The 16,875-nt window shown below is 45.4% G+C and overlaps 2 protein-coding genes across 4 annotated transcripts; one reads left to right on the forward strand and one right to left on the reverse strand.

Moving 5' to 3' along the window:
* Window positions 1-496: 496 nt before the first annotated feature.
* On the reverse strand, window positions 497-2,018 carry NAA38 (N-alpha-acetyltransferase 38, NatC auxiliary subunit). Of its 3 annotated transcripts, none has more exons than XM_008543051.2 (3): window positions 1,202-2,018; window positions 828-1,011; window positions 497-655 (listed from the first exon to the last, which is right to left on the reverse strand). In XM_008543051.2, exons 1-3 carry the CDS (start codon window positions 1,280-1,282, stop codon window positions 543-545), a joined length of 378 nt encoding a protein of 125 aa, XP_008541273.1. In that variant the 5' UTR covers window positions 1,283-2,018; the 3' UTR covers window positions 497-542. The 3 variants fall into 3 exon arrangements, with proteins under 3 accessions (XP_008541273.1, XP_070419458.1, XP_008541272.1); XM_070563357.1 differs by having other exon boundaries at window positions 828-1,032; window positions 1,202-1,336; XM_008543050.2 differs by having other exon boundaries at window positions 828-1,242.
* On the forward strand, window positions 1,543-5,847 carry CYB5D1 (cytochrome b5 domain containing 1). The gene is made up of 4 exons (XM_008543052.2): window positions 1,543-2,085; window positions 2,177-2,253; window positions 2,384-2,602; window positions 3,204-5,847. Exons 1-4 carry the CDS (start codon window positions 1,905-1,907, stop codon window positions 3,432-3,434), a joined length of 708 nt encoding a protein of 235 aa, XP_008541274.1. The 5' UTR covers window positions 1,543-1,904; the 3' UTR covers window positions 3,435-5,847.
* The last annotated feature ends 11,028 nt before the right edge of the window (window positions 5,848-16,875 follow it).

A 16,875-nucleotide genomic window follows, 5' to 3' on the forward strand; every position in this document is an offset into this window, starting at 1 on the left:
GGGGGTGCGGGCTCAAGTGAGCAGACGGGAGCATCCTTCAGCCTTCCCTTACGCATTAACCCGTTCTTCCTGGCCAGACCCCAGAGCTCTGTCCCTGACCCCAAAGTCACCTACCCAACAACAGAGTGGAGACAGCCTGGCCTCTCTCTCTTGCTCTGCTCCCCTTGGGGACCTGAGCCCGTTCTCTGACCCTAGTTTAGAGGAACTCGGTGCTGCCAGGCCGGGGAGGGAAACAATGGGCCTTCCGGAGCAGGATGACACCCCCTCCCGCCACATTCTGGAGCAGCGGCGTGGGAGGGAGGATGGAGGGGCCCACCCTGGGGCCTGTGGGTCCTAAGCTTAGCCTGGCCCCATCCCCACCCCCAAAAGAGGGAACCTTTGGCACTACTGGACGTCGAGATTGAGAGTGCTCCGGACCTCGGATAAACCTCCTCCTCTAGGGATGGAGTGTGTAATCCCTGTCCTGGCATCTCAGCTACACACAGACACAGTCCACTTCTGTTACAGGTTTAATGAAGTCTGAAAGGCACGCGCGATCGTGGTCAGAGATAAGGAGGCCCCGCCAGGCTCTCTCTCTGCACCTCAATGGAAACGATGTGGTGTCCGGGTACCATGGCCAGACCCAGCACACGGGGTTCCCCGGCAGAGAAGGAATCTGGAAAGGAGGGTCAGAGCATCAGGGAGGCGGGCCAGCGTGGGCCCCGCCCTTTCTGGGCCACGACTTCCAGCCCCAGAAAAAGAGCGGTGCAGACAAGCACTGGAGGAGAACTGCCTTGCGTGAGGCTCGGCCGCATTCCCAGGCGGGTGTGCATTCCCCGGGCACTGACCCGACGGCTTGAGGAACTCCTGCGCCGAGCCCAGGATGACATTGCAGTCGCGGTCGGTGCAGAGGAAGCAGCCGACCAATGTCCGTCCATCTGTCATGCGAATGCGCATAGTCTTGTTGAGCAGCGCCTCCAGCTGCTGTCTTGCGCGCGTAGCCGGCGAGTCCTCGCGCTCCCCGTCTGAGTCCTGCGCGGGGTGGGACACGCGCTGAGACCGCGCCGCCCCGGCTGCCGCCCACCCGCGGAACCACAGCTCCCGACAGCCCGCGGGGCACTCACATGAAGCCCAGAGCCTGCCGGGAGCTGCAGTTCCCCCTTCGTCCCCCCATCTTGCTCCCCGACTGCCCCTCAATCCCAAAACCTGAGCCTGCGCTAACCCCGGCGCTGGAGCTGCTTTGACGCCGGCTGCAACAGCCATTCTCTTCTCGTAGCAGCATGGTTGGTCCAGCTCCGGCCATTTGCCCTGGGGCCTCCTCCGGGCCCTTCAACTTCCTAAGAACCTTTCGGGTCCGGCGATCTGAGATCTCGCGAGCGCTCCCCACCTCTTTTCTTTCGCGAGATCACCGGTCTTCCTCCCCGTCTCCTCGGCAACTGCAGAGATCTCGCGAGCTTCTTCCACTTTTTCAGTGCTGTGACTCACTGAGGCCTATTACGCCCGATGTCTTAAGATATCGCGAGAGATTTTACCTCTCTAGTTTCTTACCTATCCTTTAGGAACATTGGAATTTAGCGAGAATACCTATTTTTATAATCGCCCTATTCTTCGAGCGACAGTCTGCCCTAAATATCCCCTGTAGCCCAGGCCACTCTGAATTAAAGCGGAGTGTGTTCGCTTTCCCCAAGAACTACAAGGAACGCAACTCAATTAACTTGAATGCTGGAATCAGACTACGTTTCCCGTGAGCACGTGCAGCCCACCCTCCTCCGCCTCCACAGCGTTTCCTCTGAGTGGACGGTGGCCGGAAAAGAACAATGGTTTCCATGTCAGCGGATAAACGCGCTAGCCTTAGCTCCTGGACGAGAGGCAGGATGCAGTAATGCCTGCGTGCTGAGGAGTGAGGAAGCAACTAAGGGAGCCCGATGACCAATAGAGCAAGAGCCATGCCGCGCCGGGGCCTAGTGGCCGGGCCAGACTTTGAGTATTTCCAGCGTCGATATTTCACGCCGGCCGAGGTGGCCCAGCACAACCGGCCGGAAGACCTCTGGGTGTCTTACCTGGGATACGTGTATGACCTAACGCCGTTGGCACAGGCGTACAAGGGTAAGGGCGACCCTTTGGGCCAGCGTCGGGGTGTGTGTTTGGGTGCCTGGTTCTAGCGTGGCTAGCGTTGACGGCGGCTGCTCCTTCCCAGGAGACCTGCTGCTGAAACCCATCGTGGAAGTTGCGGGCCAGGACATCAGCCATTGGTTTGATCCAAAGACCAAAGACGTGAGTTGTGCTGGAACCTGGGGTTAGGGAAGGGGCACTGGAGAGCAGGGATGGAAAGGAAAAGCAGGGGCTAGCCAGAGACCGAGATAGTGACTGCTCCCACTCTTGGCCCCTAAACCCTGCTTTAAAGATCCGCAAGCACATAGATCCGCTGACCGGTACCCTGAGATACCGCACCCCCCGGGGCCGCTTTCTGCACGTCCCGCCTCAGCTGCCCCGTTCGGACTGGGCCAATGATTTCGGGATGCCCTGGTGGCAGGGGTCGCGTTACGAGGTGGGGCGACTGTCCGCCAAGACCCGGAACATCCGCATCATTAACACGCTCACGTCGCAGGAGCACACACTGGAGGTGAGAACTGGTGCCCGGGAGCATGTTACTGGGAAATTCCAGCAGATCTCGAAGCAGGTCTTCAGGCCATCAGCTCTCCCTAACCGGTGGGAGCTGTATTTTCTTCCCTTTTAGGGGAAACCGAGGAAAGCAGGCCACCTGATCCCCAGGGTTGGGAATTCAAGTGGCTGGGTCACAAGGTACTAGAGACCCCTTCATAAGCCCAGGACAGCAGTTCATGCATCTCAGTGACGGTGGTCCTGGGAAGAGCTTACATGCTGTGTTTTGGACAGCAATTGCAATTGGACTCTCTTATTAGTCTACTCTATTGTGGGGATGAGGTGAGGGGCAGTGACTTTTACCCTTTAGTGCCATCCGTTTGTTAGAAGTAGCTGCCATAAAGACAGGTAGACTCTGGGGCCATTCACTGCTTGCTTGAGCTCCAATGTCATTTCTGGGACTGTGGAGCGCCTGAACCTGCTTTCGTCCAAGGGAGGCACTTTGATCCCAGCTCTTTCATCTTTTGGGCTCCTCGCCTTTGCTTGGGGAGTGTGTGTGTGTGTGTGTGTGTGTACCTGTTCCACCCAGAATTCTGGGGGTGGCATGCTTTCATGTTCTCCAGGTGGGGACCCTGGAATCAATGTGGGAAATCCTACACCGCTATCTCCCCTATAACACTCATGCTGCCAGCTACACATGGAAATTTGAAGGGAAGAACCTGAACATGGATTATACTCTGGAAGAGAATGGGATCCAGGATGAGGAGGAAGAGTTTGACTCTCTCACTATGGACAGTACACTCTACACACCGGCAATACTGCTCTACTTCAATGATGACCTCACAGAGCTATAGGAAAGGAGATGTATGCTCATGTAGACTCAAGACATATTTTGAGTTTGGCTGTTTCTGTGCCCTGTAGGAAAAGAGGTGGGGATGTGGGGGTGCTTGGATCCAGATCTCCATTCCACTCTGGGAACTGGCCTGTGGTTCCTATGCTCTCCTGAACTGTAAAGGTCCTACTCCCCAGGTCCATTATAATTTACTCTGAAAAAGTTAGGGAGAATGCTAGAAGTGAACTAATTTTTAGGAATGCTACAAGATGAAGTATCTTGGATGAGGGAGATGTAGGACAGGATAGCTCAGGCAGAACTTCTTGATAGTAAGAGAAAGAGAAGTCCTACACAGGGGTGAGGGATGGAAGAACTTTTTTGGCAATGATGGACATGGGATGGCTGCAGGAAGATGGGATTTACAAAGACAGGAATAGGAAATGTCTATCACCGGCCATATAAAAGTGGCTTATCTCTGAATAGTATCTGGCAGGTGAAACCCAAGGGGAAGAAAGGAAGTGAATGGTTACCAGGTAATTCAGGCTAGATATTATGCTATGTGCTGTATACACACTGTTTGATATGACTACCCCATAAGATGGATACCATAACTACTATTTTACAGATAGGTCTTTTGAAGCTTAGCAAGATTTAATAGCACAAAGGTATACTAGATAGTAACCAGGATGCAAACCTAAGTCTGCCCAATTCCAAAGTCCATATTCTTTTCAGCATAAAGGGACTATCTCAATGTCCTAGGCTCATTGCACAATGGGAAGCTGCAGGCCTATTGTGTAGTCAGCCGTTTTTTTCCTGCAGTTATTGCCTTTGGAAGGGAGTTAGCAGAGTTCAGCTGCACCAGAGGAGACAGGGAAGGCTAAGTGTCAGCTGACCATTAGCTATGGGGATACTTCCTGGTTAATCCCTAGCACAAATTTTCTTCTGACTTTTTTGAGGCAAAGAGGTGGGTATATACTGACTCCAGGAAAAACTAGAGTGGGGAAACGGCCTTCGGATCGGGACACTTTGGATGGGGGAGCAAAAAGGAGGTAAATGGCACAGTATATTCATGATAGGCCTGTGCCTCTTAGGGAAGGTAAGTGAGGCACAGTGGACTTTGCAAGATGGTAACTCTGCAAGAGGGGGCGTGACAGGGGTCCTCCTTAGAGAGGAGCTCAGGAAGTCAGAAAACTGGTGACCAAAAGAGAACCACCATCGGAGGCAGTACCCAGATTTGGTCCCCTTTAACCTACGCAGGCGTGGGGAATGAGAATAACAGGAGAAATTCCTGACAGTAGCAGGCAAAAAAGAATCAGGGAGAGGTTGGTGCATCATCCTGGCAGAGGGCACCAGGGCCCAGTGCAGGGCAAGGTGGCCCCTGTGAGACACTGGGTGAGCTGCATAGGAGTTTTATGAGGGGCTGACTATGAAAGGCTTGGACAAAGGTGGAGACATCTGTACTGGCTTCAGCAGTTATCTGAACTCACTGTGAGACTGAGGGCTTCCACTCAGCCCTATGTGCTCCAAGACTCTGTGAACTGTCTGAATCATTTTGATGTTTAATCAGTTCTGCAGTTGTTTCATGTGTGTCTTGTCTGCTCAATTAAACCCTAAAGTATTTGAGAACCAAAGCTATGCTGTTGCTTTAGCACCAGACTCAGGGCCTGTGCCTATGGGATCTGCCCAAACCCATCCCTCTTGCAGAGGATCCTACTTCAGTATCTCTTGCCAGAAACATCCCTTTCTTCACGCACCCAGACACTCTCCAAGTAGATTCTATCTCCTAAATATCTCTGGAACCCTTCTCTTCTCCAAGCTATCATCACCTCTTTTCTAGACTGCTGTGGAAACTTCCCAACCAGTCCTCCCATTTCCACATCTGTCCTCCACAGAGCAGAGTGAGCTCTGAAGAACAAACCTAAAGATCTAACTTTCCTCATTCAGATTTTGCAGTGGCTTCCAGTTGCTTTGGGAATAACGTCCTAAATTCAAAGACTGTGCAGAAATCACCCCCTGCCGACCTTGCGTATCTCATCTTGCATCACTCCTCTTTGTTCCCTATGTTCCAGCCACCCAGACTGGCTTTCAGTTCATTAAATGTCTTCTTGCCTCAGAGCTGTCACATAGACTGTTCTCTCTGCTTGCAACACTCTTCCATTTTCCACCTAGCTGATTCTAAATATTTCTTCCTCAGGGAGACTTTCTCTGATTTCTTGGTGCAGGTCAAGACTTTCTGTTAAATCTTCTCTTAGCACCATGCATATTTCAGAGCACTTCTTATAATTGTAATGTTAAAATTATGGATGTAATTGGCTGGCTGGCTGCTAGATTGTAAGCTCATGAGGGCAGAGATCATGTCCATCTTGTTCACTGCTGTATTCCCAGCGTTGGGTAAACAGCTGCTGCTCAATAAATTTTGATTGTATGAACTCAAATGTTAAGTGAATTCATCTGTTTATAATAACTAGTGGATGGGATGCTGTGTCCTAGGAGGCAAGGTAGGACTAAGAAATAGATGTCTGGATCTTCTGCTGTAATCACAGGTTTCTTTTTCCCTTGCTTCCCATAGAGCCAAGACCAAAAATTACTCCGGAGAGGTTCTTCCTCTCCCCAGAGATTTTCGGGGCAATCGACCTGTCATTTCTCCACTTGGCCACCAGGTGGCTGTAATTGTCTATAGAGTCAGGGAGAGGAGGCTGGAGGAGGGAAAACACTTCCAAGTTCTAAAAAGGTTAGGACTAAAGGTGGCTTTGACATTTATATGGGAGGGAAGGATCAGGAAAAAAGGAAAAACCACATGGCCACTATTCTATTAGCATTAGATTTATTCCTGTTTTTAATTTTTTCCACAAGTACATGCCAGGAAAGGAGAGTAGTTTGAGAAATAAAACTCGTGGGATAGGATAAAAAAAGACAAAAACAAACAAACTCATAGGGGGTCTGATTACAGGGGTGGGTGTGTATGGGGTAAGGCACAGAGCTGTGGAAGGAATAAAGATCACACATTTTTAAGATAATAGAGTACATTCATTTATGAATACTTACTTGTTCTTTTTTTTTTTTTTTTGTATAAAACTTTCCACTAGGCACCACCTTGTTCTCTAAATATCCAAGACTGGATATTTGCATGAGAAGTATGTAAATAATGCCTTGGCCTAAATCCTAGAAAGTAAATAGAAATTAGTGTAGAGTCTAGTCCTTGTGATCTCTTTAGTTTTGGAGGGAGGTGGGGTGGCAGTTGGAATATTAAAAGGAAAGCTGCCTGTCCTCAGTACAGCATAGCAGCTTCAGAGGACTCAATGGGCAAATATTTCCCACAAGCCTTAGTTCCTATAGGCACACGTCACTGGGGGTAAATAAAGAGGTGCCCATTTCTTGCAGGAAGCTTGCCTGCTCAATGGGATAAAAGATACACACATTTGTTTCAGGAATGAACAGTACACGTAACCCCTGCTATTTGAAATGTCTGAACTGAGGAGCCAAATAGTTTCAGATAATAATGTGGTGTCCCATGCCACTTGCTGCCTTTCACTATTTGAAGAAAGCTGAAGAGATATCTGGATAGTGAATGACATTTGTGCTGATAAATTCTTCCAGTCCTCTTATAGAATAGTAAGAAAGATGAAATAGTCCCTTGCCCTTAATGAACAGCCTAGAGGGGTAGATATTACTCCATCATAGTTTATCGGTTGAGAATGTATTTGGCTGCAAGTAACAGAAGGCTGACTGCTGGGGCTCAACTACAAAGGATTCATTTTTCTCACATCATAAGAGAGTCTGTGGTGTAGTGACTTCACTACATAGTTCATCAGTGTCTCAGGTGGTTCCTATTTTGATCCTGATGTTTATCACCTTTTTGGCTGCTCTACTTCTAGCCCATCTTGTGGGCAGGAAGGAGGAAAAGGGGAAGAAAGAAAGGGCAGTGCCTATATCAAAGCAAAAAACTTTCCCAGACATCCTTAGCAGAACTTTGATTATGTCTCACTCATAGGAAATGTATTACACAATGACCCTTAGCTGCAAGGGAGTCTGGGACAGTGAGTATTTCATACTGACATCCACAACAAAAGCAGGGTCCACTATTATTATAGGAGAAAATGGATACCAGGTAAGAATTAGTGATATCTTCTACAAGAAGTGTGAAAGGTGTATTCATCCATTCGTTAACAAAAAAAGTTATTAAGCACTTTGTGCCAGGAACTGTTCCAGGTACTGGCAATAAAGCAGTGAATGAGACAGGCAAGTTTCCTGCTTTACTGGGACTCATACTCTGTGGGATAAACAATAACAAGCAGACAAGATCATTTCAGATAGCGCCAAAAGCTGTATACTATACATGTATATAGATACACATAGAAATACACACACACATATATACATATACCAAAAGCATTATAAAGACAAAGAAACAGAGCCACACGAGTGAGCGATGGTGAATGATCAGAGGCTTGCCTGAGATGATCACAAAGACTGATCTGTATTACCTGTAGATCTGCATTTACCTGCATTGATCACTTACTCCTCACAACAAACTTAAGTACTGCTTTTATTTTCACTGAAAAAAGGAAACTGAAGCACGGAGAGGTTGAGAAACTTGCCAAGGGTCACACAACTAGTAAAGTAGCAGAGGTAGGCTCTGAACCAAGACCCTCTTAGTCACAGACCACCCTCTTAACCACTGAGTGGCACCACCTGCCTGCATGACAAACATAAGATGCTCTTCCAGTTACCTATTGCTGCTTAATAAAACCATCCCAAGACTTAAGTGGCTTAAAACAACAATCACCATTTATTTTGCTAACGAATCTCTAATTTGGGCAGGGTTCAGCAGGGATAGCTCATTGCCACTCCAACAGGTGTCAACTGGGTGGTCTGCAGGAAGCTGGAGGACTCATTTTCAAAATGGCTCACCCACATGGCTGGCAAGTTGATGCTGGCTATTGGTTCTTCTCCATGTGGGTCTCTACACAGGGCAGCTTGGGCCTCCTCATACATGGTGGCTGGGTTCCAAGAGCAAGAATCCCAAGAGAACCAGGAGGAAGTGGAATCACCTTTTATAACCTCGCTTCAAATCCAAGGGGAAGGAACTAGACCACCTTTCAGTGGGAAGAATATCAGAGTTACATTATAATAAGAGCATGTTGGATATGAGATAGTATTGTGGCCATTTTTAGAAAATACAATCGACCACAGATGCATTGGAGGCAAAAAGGAGGGATATCCCATCAGTCTTGGGTGGGAGTGGAGAGGTGATCTTTGAATCATGTGTGTGTGTGGGGAGTGGGATGTGGATACTTGAGCTGAGCCTTTCTTGAAAACATAAGTTGGAATCCTGGCCCCACTATCCATTTATTCAATTCATTAATATAATACTGAGCATTTGCTATGTGTAAGGCACAGTGCTGAACTCTGTGGCTACATTAATTAATAAGACACAATTTCTGCCCTCAAGGAGCTTACAGTTTAGTGGGAGATCCAGAGAAGTTTGTGAACTTGTCCTCTTGCTTCCACTTGTACATAGCAGCCAAGGGAAGCTTTTAAAGTTCCTTTGTTTAAAGCCTTCAAAGGCTTCCTACTCCTCTTAAAAGGCCATAGGACACCCTAACCATCGTCCACAAGGCCCTGCATGATTTGGCTCTTCCGGGCTCTTCTTTGTTTCCCACATTAGCCTTTCAGTTTCTGAAACTCCTCCAAGCTCCTTTCTGTCATGGACTTCTCCTAGTCTGTTCCTCTGCATGGAGCCCTCCACCTACACTCATCACTGGACCAACTCCTGCTCCTTAAAGTCTTTGCTTAAATGTCACTTCCTCAGAAGTCTTCCTTGATCCCTTCAATTATGTCAAATCTTTCATCACACCCTCTCAGGTGGCCCTGAAACATCATAATTACAGTTAAAATATTTAGTGTAATTCGTTGTTTAATGTCTATCTTCCTCTATTCTTAAGACTATAAGCTCAAGGAGGGCAAAGAGCATGTCTTTTATTTGCCACTGAATACCTAGCCCCTAGCCCAGTGCCCAACCCAGAGCAGTTAATCAATATTCATAAAATGAACAAATATAATGTGATAAATGCTACAAAAAGGCTAAGTATGACATACCTCAAGTACATCTAAACCCAGTCTGGGGAGATCAGGGAAGTCTTTCTGGAGAAGCATCATCTCAGGCTGAGACCTGAAGGACAGAGGAGGTAGCCAAGTGAAGAGAAGGGAGAGGGTGAGGAGAAAGAATAAACAGAATAAACTGTGCACAGTTTAGAGGTGAGAGGGTGTGTGGTGTGCTCAGAAGCAGAAGGAAGTGCAGCACAGGAAAGCTAAGAGGAGATGGGAGGCCCGGGGAGGGTGGGCAATGAGAGACGGTGAGGCCAGACTAGGTCATGCAAAGCTTTGTAAACCAGGCTAAGTTTTTTTTTTCCCCTAAAGATTGGCACCTGAACTAACCACTGTTACCAATCTTTTTTTTTTCCTGCTTTTTCTCCCCAAATCCCCCCAGTATGTAGTTGTATATTTTAGTTGTGGTCCTTCTAGTTGTGGCACGTGGGACGCCACCTCAACATGGCCTGATAAGCGGTGCCATGTCCACGCCCAGGATCTGAACCCTGGGCCACCGAAGCGGAGCGCGCAAACTTAACCACTCGGCCACGGGATCGGCCCCTAAATTTTTTTTAAATTGAGATATAATTCACATACTATAAAATTCACCCTTTTAACTTGTACAATTCAGGGTTAAGGATTTTATACGGAGAATGGCATGATTGGATTTGCATTTTTAAAAGGTGACGACTACAATGTCAAGAAGGAATTGATTTGCAGGGGGAGAAAAAGGGAGGAAAGAAAGTGGAGACGGGAGACTGATGCTGTTGCAGCAGTCCAGGGATGAGAGGAAGGGAGCCGAAAATAAGTTAGTGGCAGTGGAGATCAGAGCAGATGAACTGAGGTTAAGAGAGAATTGCACAACTTGATAATTTATTTGGAGGGGGTCTGAAGCAAAGGGAGGAGTCAAGGATGACACCCAAGTTTCTGGTCTGGGTGACCGAGAGGATGATGAGTCCACTGACAGAGAAAGGTAATGCTGGAAGAAGAATTTGGGGGGGAAGATGATGTATTTTTAGTTAGTTGTATGAAATCACTCTGGGGCATACAAATACAGATGTCCAGATCTTACTGGATATATGGGACAAGATCCTGAAGAGAGCTCTGGGCTAGAGTTACAGGTGTGGGAATTATCAGCAGAGAGTAACTGTTGCCAAAGTTAAGGGTGAGATCACCTCAAGAATGAAGTGTGATCTAAGTGGAGGGCCTGAGGGGAGCAATATCTAAGGGAGGGGAGGAGAAGGAGACTCAGAAGGAAGAAGTAGAGTGGTGAGCAAGACCCAGGAAAACGGTGCCATGAAAGCCATAGAATATTTGAAAGGAGGGAGTGACAAACAGTGTGAAATGTTGCATAGAGGTCAAGTAAGATGAGGACTTGAGTGTCCACGGATTTAGCAAACAGCAAAATGATAGTGAGTTAGAGAAGTCAGGCATGAATGAGACATTCACAGGAGAAATCCAGCTGCAGAAGGGAGGAGATTTCTGGCTTTGTAACCACGCACAGAATCCTTTCCTTCCTTTAGATTCCATTTTTTCAACCGTAAAATATGGATAACAGAAGTCAGGTTTCACTAAGGACAACAGGCATAAACCAGGACATGGTCACTAAAAAAAAAGCTACTTTACAGTGTTGTTGAGATTAAATAAGATAAGGAAGGGACAATGCCCAGCTGTACAAAAGGTCCTTGGAATAGGCACTCAAAAATTTTAGTTTTCTTTCCCTTTCCTTGTGTTAGCCACTCTTCATTTAGTAATAAATGCTTCCCTTGGGATATCCTGAGATTTAGCATTATTCAGTATCCAGGTAACATCTGTCATGATTAGAAAATTAGTAGACTATGTCTGTGAGTAACATTTGGTTTCCCACCTTACAACAGTGTTTGTGCCTCCATTAGAATTATTTGAGTCCAGGGCCGGACCTGTGGCCGAGTGGTTAAAGTTCTGTGCACTCTGCTTCAACAGCCCAGGTTCACGGGTTTGGACCCCAGGCACGGACCTACTCCACTCATCAGCCATCACATGGAGGCATCCCACGTACAAAGTAGAGGAAGATTGGCACAGATGTTAGCTCAGGGCTAATCTTCTTCAAGCAAAAAAAGAGGAGGATTGGCAACAGATGTTAGCTCAGGAAGACTCTTACTTCCCAAAAACAAAACAAAAAAATTGAGTCCAGTAAAATGTACTTTGTTTCATATCATGTTGAGCTTATTTATAGAAAGCAAGGAAATGGGGCCAACTATTGTGAGCAAGAGTAACTAAAGTCAGACCTTGGCTCCTTCAGTTCAAGGTGCTGTTCATAACTCAGGTTGTGAATCCTCCCATCTTGCAATCATCTTAAGTGACTGTCTCTTTAGTGAGAAATGGCTAATAGTAAACTTGTTTAGAACAATAGCTACCAGTTACTCAGCACCTTATAGCCAGTGCCTTATGTGAAATCCTCATTACCACCATGTGAGTGAGGCATTAATATCCTTGCTTTACAGTGAGGGAGCTGAGACTTGAGGAGCAAGTAGCTTGCCCAGGATCACTGTTAGTAAGTGGCAGAACTTGGATTGCAGGGGCTACCTGACTCCAAAGCTCAAATTCTTTCTCTAATGGAGAGAGTGGATAACTTCATTAATTGGCTCTGGAATACAGCTTAGGAGTGATACAGTTTTGGAATATAGAATCTTAAAAAAAATTGGTTGATTTTAATTTACTAATCACATCCAATTTAGTCTGAAATTAAAATGACTCTCCTCTTAATTTCAGAGAGCTTGGTGGTGAAAGGACCCATGAGCAAGCAGAGGGGCAGGAGGAACCAGACAAATCTGTAATTTGAAAGACGGTTAAGCAGCTGGGAAAGGTGTCAGGGCAATTCTGCTGGGGCTTGACAATAGATGGAAAGCAAGGTATTTCTAGCTGGCCAGTCAACAGAAAACTATAGGAAAGAAATTGTTAAAAGGCAATGTCAAAAGAGAAAAAATGTTTTTTGCCATTTTGTATAGGACTATTATATTCAGTTTCCATCGTAGTGGTCAATCAAAGCAAGTCTAAAAAACCAGGAGAAGACAAAGACAATGATTCGGGTCTTTTATCTTCCTCTTCTTCTTAGGGTATCCCCTTTACTCAATGAAGAGCAAGGGAAAGGATTTAGCTGAAAGGCAGTGATAGAAGTGTGAGCAGATGTGAGATCACAGAAGTCAAGCAAAAACTATTTCAAGAAGGGGGGTAGTCAAGTTAAGAACTCAAAAATATCCTCTGAATTTTTTGGTAATTTGGTAAAAGCAGTTTCAGTGGAGTGGTGGGGCAGAGATTGGAAAATGAGTTGGCAAGTAGAAAATGAGTGTGCATAATTCTTTTAAGAAGCGCAGCTGTGGGTGCCGGCCAGTGGCACAGTGGTTAAGTTCGCAGGTTCCGCTGTGGTGGCCCAGGGTTCGCCGGTTTGGATCCTGGGTGCGGACCTATGCACCGCTTGACAAGCCATGCTGTGGCAGGCGTCCCACATATAAAGTAGAGGAAGATGGGCACAGATGTTAGCTCAGGGCCAGTCTTCCTCAGAAAAGAGAGGAGGGTTGGCGGCAGATATTAGGTCAGGGCTAATCTTCCTCAAAAAAAAAAAAAAAAAGAAGCATGGTTGTGAATGGGCACAGAGAAGTAGGGTGGCAGCTAAAGGGGTCCAGAGTATCTCTTTCAAAGGTAGGGAGACTTGAGCATATTTAAATGTGACTGGGAAGGAGCAAGGAGAATGGGAGGTAAAGGAGAGTTAGGGGATCACTATTAACTATTAGTTAACTATTAATATTAACTATTAGTCCCTGAGAAGGTGGGAGGGCCAGAAGACAGAGCCCAAGTGTAGGGATTAGCTTCAGACAGGATAGGAGGGAGGGAGGATAGGACAAACATGCATACAGTTAAATATGTTGGTTTAGTGTCAGTATTTCAAGGGCGTTCTCATCTGATGATCTATCTCCTGGAAGTAGATGATAAGATTTTCCTTCTTTTTTTTTTGTTAAAGATTGGCACCTGAGCTAACATCTATTGCCAATCTTCTTTTTTATTCTTCTTCTTCTTCTCCCCAAAGCCCCCCAGTACATAGTTGTATATTCTATTTGTGGCCTGTGAGATGCTGCCTCAGCATGGCCTGATGAGCAGTGCCATGTCTGCGCCTAGGATCCGAACCAGTGAAACGCTGGGCTGCCGAACAGGAGTGTGTGAACGTAACCACTCGGCCAAGGGGCCGGCCCCTGATGAGAAGACCTTCTCCTGGAGTGTAAGGCAGAGGAGGTTTGAGGAATTTGAGGAAGGTTTGAAGAAGTCGCCATGGAACACTGAAAGGAAGCTGACTAGGAAAAAGGATTTCTGAGCAGGGACACTGGTCTGAATGGTCATGGTGTTTTCTTCAGCAATACTTTGCATCCTGGATATAAATAGACAGCCAATGTGATCCAAGGTTAGGGGTTTGCAGGAGGAAAATAAGGAAGACATTGAGACACTGGCAGGAGGGTGGTTGAACTGACAGACCATGGAATCTAAGTTGGCTGGGGAAGGAGGAGAAGACAGAGTGGAGGTGATTAGGAGAAACTGGAAGAGTTCAGGAATTAGAGTGTCTCATGGGTCCAAGAATGGTGAATAAGTGAGAGAGCTGGAAGGACAGAAAGCTGTAGCCAAGTAGGGGCTGAATGTAATATTTCAGAAGAGGTAATATTTTTTCAAAAGAAGTAAGAATTTAACATTTCCCAGAGGTGGGAGACAGACGTGGAATGGAGAAAAGGTCTCTGATTAGGAAGTCCAGGGCAGGACTAAGCCAGGTATTAGTCTTCAATGAATGAGAGGAATGATAAGGAGGTAAGCAGAGGACAGCAAGGGAGAGAAGTGGAGGGCTATACAGCAGACTGCAGGAGCCTTAAAGAAATAGGGACTCATCACAAAAGATAGGGCAATCTGGAAGCAACCAAGGAGATCAAGAATTAGATTCCCTCAGGTATGTGGTGTGTTTCCAGGTTTATTTTCCATATTATTTTAAACTATTTTAGGACTGCCAAACTTTATGAGCAAATGTTTGACACTATCTCCTCTTCTCTCTTTCCATATATTTTTGAATTAATTTTTTAAACTTACTTTTATTTTTCATTATAGAATATGTGCTTTTTGCAGAAAATTCCAGGTAGAGAAGCATAAAGATGCAAAACAAAAATCACTCTTATTCTTATCTCTCAGCAGAAACCAGTATTAACATTTCAACCACTTCCTTCGACTATTTACCTACATGGTTGTGATTATACTACATATATGATTTAAATTGTTTTATGAAATTAACATTAGATCATAAACATTTGCTCGTGTCATTCCGTCAATGTGGCAAAAGGTTAATGAGTAAATCTACGTGAAGTGTACGCGGTACTCATTGTACTCCAACTTTGCTGTAGGTTTGAAGTTTTTCAAAATTAAGAAGTTACAGGTGGGAAGGAAACTAATCTCAAAGAAAGAGCAAGGGAATGAGAACACAAAATTCAGGATACCAGTTGGGTGGAGGCAGGAGAGAAATGTGGAATATGGAAGATCATATGCTCTAAAGATATTGCTAATGTTATTAAACCAAGTGATAGACACACGTTCATTTTAATATTGTTTGTGGTTGATATATGTTATATATATATATATATATATATTCTTTTAACCTACAAAATAGTTCTCAAAAATTATCTCAATAGATAAATTTTTAAGTTAAAAACCTCCATAGAGGGGCCGGCCCCATGGCCAAGTGGTTAAGTTTGCGCGCTCCGCTGCGGTGGCTCAGGATTTTGCTGGTTCGGATCCTGGGTGCAGACATGGCACCGCTCATCAGGCCACGTTGAGGCGGCATCCCACCTGCCACAACTAGAAGGACCCGCAACTAAGATATACAACTATGTACTGGGGGGGATTTGGGGAGATAAAGCATAAAAAAAAAAAAAAGATTGGCAACAGTTGTTAGCTCAGGTGCCAATCTTATAAAAAACAAAAAAACCCTCCATAGATAACATTTTAATGGGTTCTCATAATCTTTAATTGCTATGTAACTTCCTCATCAAAACTAGCTGTGAAGGTGACCAATTGCCAAATACGTTTTTCAGTTGCATTCTTTTTTTAAAAATTGAGATATAATCTATATGCCATAAAATTCACTGTTTTAAACTGTACAATTCAGGAGTTTTCAGTATATTTACAAAGTTGTGCAGCTATCACCACTACCTAATCCCAGAACATTTTCATCACCGCAAAAAGAAATCCCATACCCATTAGTAGTAATTCCCCCATCCCCCTCTCCCCTCGACACCTGGCAACCACTAGGCTATATCCTATCTCTATGACTTGATCTACTATTCTGGACATTTCATATAAATGGAATTATACAACATGTGGCCTTTTGTGTCATTTCTTTCACTAAGTAAAATGTTTTCAAGGGTCATCCATGTTATAGAGTATATCAGTACTTCACTCCTTTTTTTTTTAAAAGGAAAGTTTTTGTTTGTTTGTTTCTTAAAGATTGGCACCTGAACTAACAACTGTTGCCAATCTTTTGCTTTTTTCCCTCCTGCTTTTTCTCTCCCAATCCCCCCAGCACATAGTGGTGTATTTTTTTAATTGTAGGTCCTCCTAGTTGTGGCATGTGGGACGCTGCCTCAACGTGGCCTAGATGAGTGGTGCCATGTCCACGCCCAGGGTCCGAACCAGTGAAACCCTGGGCCGCCAAAGGCGGAGAGCGTGAACTTAACCACTTGGCCATGGGGCTGGCCCCTTCATTCCTTTTTATGACTGAATAATATTCCATTGTATGGATATACTGTATTTTGTTTCTCCATTCATCAGTTGATGGACATTTGGGTTGTTTCCACTTTTGGGCTATTATGAATAATGCTCTTACAAAGATTCATGTACAAGTTTCTGCATGGACATATGTTTCAATTCTCTTTGGTATACACCTAGGATTGAAAGTGCTGGTCATATGGTAAATCTATATTTAACTTTTTGAGGAACTGTTAGTTGGTACTCCTCTTGACCTCCATGAACCATTCAGCATCAATATCATGCCTTCCTTCTGGAAGCTGTCTTCTTGCTCTATCACAATAACACTATCTGGTACACTTCCCACTCTAACAACTTCTAGTTTTTTCTTTGGCTTCTCTTCTTTCCCCTCCATTCTTTAAAATTCCTCCAAGGTTCCAGCCTTTACTCTTCACTTGATATACTAACAATTCAGACCCTTTAAAGAGTACCAACACCTACCATAACTTTCTATCATGAACTTACCACTCTAGCCAGGTGAGGTCTACATATTAGTACTCACTAAATACTTTCATACTCAACTTAGACTGCCCTTCTTCCTCCACTCTCCTATATAAATCTCAGTT

This window comes from Equus przewalskii, chromosome 10 (genome assembly GCF_037783145.1).
Source record: "Equus przewalskii isolate Varuska chromosome 10, EquPr2, whole genome shotgun sequence".
Taxonomy (NCBI): domain Eukaryota; kingdom Metazoa; phylum Chordata; class Mammalia; order Perissodactyla; family Equidae; genus Equus; species Equus przewalskii.